The sequence below is a fragment of the Egretta garzetta genome, unplaced genomic scaffold (genome assembly GCF_000687185.1).
Source record: "Egretta garzetta isolate BGI_Z169 unplaced genomic scaffold, ASM68718v1 scaffold55, whole genome shotgun sequence".
Classification (NCBI taxonomy): Eukaryota; Metazoa; Chordata; class Aves; order Pelecaniformes; family Ardeidae; genus Egretta; species Egretta garzetta.
In genome coordinates, this window is record NW_009259863.1 from 132,858 (window position 1) to 135,278 (window position 2,421).

The 2,421-nt window shown below is 44.7% G+C and overlaps 1 protein-coding gene across 1 annotated transcript in view; it reads right to left on the bottom strand.

The window, feature by feature from the left end:
* Nucleotides 1-593: 593 nt before the first annotated feature.
* Nucleotides 594-2,421, bottom strand: part of COL19A1 (collagen type XIX alpha 1 chain) — a 203,997-nt gene continuing 202,169 nt past the window's right edge. Inside the window, exons 49-50 of the mRNA XM_035895611.1 lie at nucleotides 968-1,045; nucleotides 594-730 (exon numbers count right to left, since the gene is read on the bottom strand). Of these exons, the coding sequence (XP_035751504.1) occupies nucleotides 594-730; nucleotides 968-1,045 (215 nt within the window). The remainder of the gene's footprint in view (nucleotides 731-967; nucleotides 1,046-2,421) is intronic.

Here is a 2,421-nt window from a genome sequence, read left to right on the forward strand (position 1 = left end):
AGTCAGTCTGAAGCCAAACGTTTCCTTCTTGGACATCTAGGAAGCGAGTGAAACAGTGGGTAGCGTTCGTGGTGCTTCAGTCCAGAAGGTGTGCCGGAGCCTCCTCGAGGGATGTGAACGTTTAGTCTAAACAGAGTTCCCAGCGCTCCAGTGCAGGTCCTGCATTCGCCACGAATGGGCACGCTTTAAAACTTCAGAACTGCAGTTTCTCCACTTAAACTTCACCATCAGCAAGAAAAATAGAGCCACCTTACATACTGAGGCATACATACTGTCTCAAGTTATAATAAAATATTTTTTTGTTTGAAGAAAGAAGCTTATGAAAATTATTTGGGCCTATTTTCTCCTCTAAGCAAAATAAATATGAGAAACATAACACATGGAATGCACTCTGGAAAATATATGTCATCATTTCATAATTATGACACTGCATATGACATAGAAAAAGGCTCAGTTCCATGCCTTATAAATTATCTATATACCATGCAGCGTCGAGGGAAAAAAAAAATGCACCAAGTATTTCAAAGATTAAATTAACTTATTGAGAGGAGTGAAAAGTGACTGTGAACCCAAGTGTCTACGGGAGAGGGTTTTTATTTCCCACTGGTGCGTGACCGAGTCTGTGATATGTGGTAATAGCAATCTGCCGGATTGCATCTTCCGTTGGGTCCAGGTGGCCCCTGCGGTCCGGGTGAGCCTGGCGTTCCCGGTGGGCCTGGCAGGCCAGTAGCTGGTAAAACAAAGCTGGAATTAGCAGAATCCTCACCAGAGTGCACACAGTGCCCTGCGTTTTGTCACCGGTGCCCAGCTGCACGCCAGCTCATCCGCGAGAAGGCAACTGGGTCTGACCTCGCGCTACGACCAAGCGCAGGAGGAAAGGCGCGGGTATAACACCGGCGTGAAAGCCAGGAGAAAGGCCTGTTAGCGCATAAACAACAAGAGCAGAAATAAATCTGGAGACTTGTACCTGCAGGGCCGGGTGGTCCAGGGTTACCAGGCAGTCCAATTCCAGGCTCGCCTCTTTCCCCTTTCTGTCCTCTATAACCTACACAGAATAAAGATACAGAAATAAGAGCGTCCTCTTATTATAAACAGCGATCTTCCACGTATCTTGTTGACAGGAAATTATCTAGACAAATGTAATTGGGAAAACACATGCTCATTTCTTTTTCTGAGACTGGTATTTTTTTCTGAAATGGCTCTTATAAGCTCCCTCTGGAAAATACGAGCATTTCTAGCAGTAGCTCTTGCATCCTCTCTCAGAGGACTCTCGCTACACTTATTAGCCAAGCCTTTCCCTGAGATTTTAAGTTACCTTCCTGAAGTTCCTCTAATGAAGAGCCAAACACACATTCTGCTCGGGTGTTACCTGTTCGATGAAGTGATGTAAAGCACCGACCCAAAGGCCATCTGGACTCCAACCAGCCCTTCTCTGACAGCCCACAACCTGAGAGAGACTTCGCCCCGCCGCGCTACATAAATCTTTATGTCTGCACTTTTTAGACTAAACCGTTAGTTGTATGCCTAGATATTCCCCTGTATGCAGGAGAAGACCTGCTCCCCCTCCAGTGTTACACAGCTGCCCTCACATGGAATGAGGCATCTTTAGAGCTTGTGCAGATCTCAGGTTGTAGCATGCAAAGCCTACTTGACCCAGGTGCCTGTATATTGTTAACAAGGTGAGATTACTAATTATACTTTGAATATTGGTGTCCATTTTCTTCACAGGCCATAACTTTGTATTCACCTAAATAGTTTCCATCCCCTTGGGTGCTGCAACTCATGTCCAACCCCTGTTTCTTTTCCCTTAAACTGTTTGTAAAAAGTTTTATTAGTTGGAAACGCTCTGGCTGCTTTAGAGCAGAGGACTCGTGGCTATTGGTGTAACATTTTGCTTAATATTTCCAAGATAAGAATCTATCTACAATGGACATCTTCTGTTTAGACCATGTAATTTCTGTAGGACAGGGGATGAAGGCATTTTTAAAGGAATAAGCGTGATGCCTGCCAAAACCCCTTACTTTAAAAGGGATTATAAGGAAACCCTCTTCCCTCCCCAACAACTCAGTGCCGCTGCACATGACGTATGTTGAAGATTAATTTGCCAAATTCTGGTCACATTTGGAATTAAATCTGTTCTGCTTCAGGGACCAGTATATTTCCAGTGTTGTGTATGCCATACAACAAACTTCCTCTTGTGAAGGGCTGTAACTTAGTTTGAATTAAAAGAGAAGAGTCACGGCTGACCAGTCAGCATAGTGGTATCAATCCACCTGACGTCTCATGAAGATTAATGGGCACTGGCAGATGGATGGCCAAGGTTGTCTTGTCAGTGTACAACAGTCTACGGCAACACTGGTACTTTACAGGAGAATCCAGAAGGAAACTATCATAAGTGCTGTGGGTACCAATTTGGGGTTG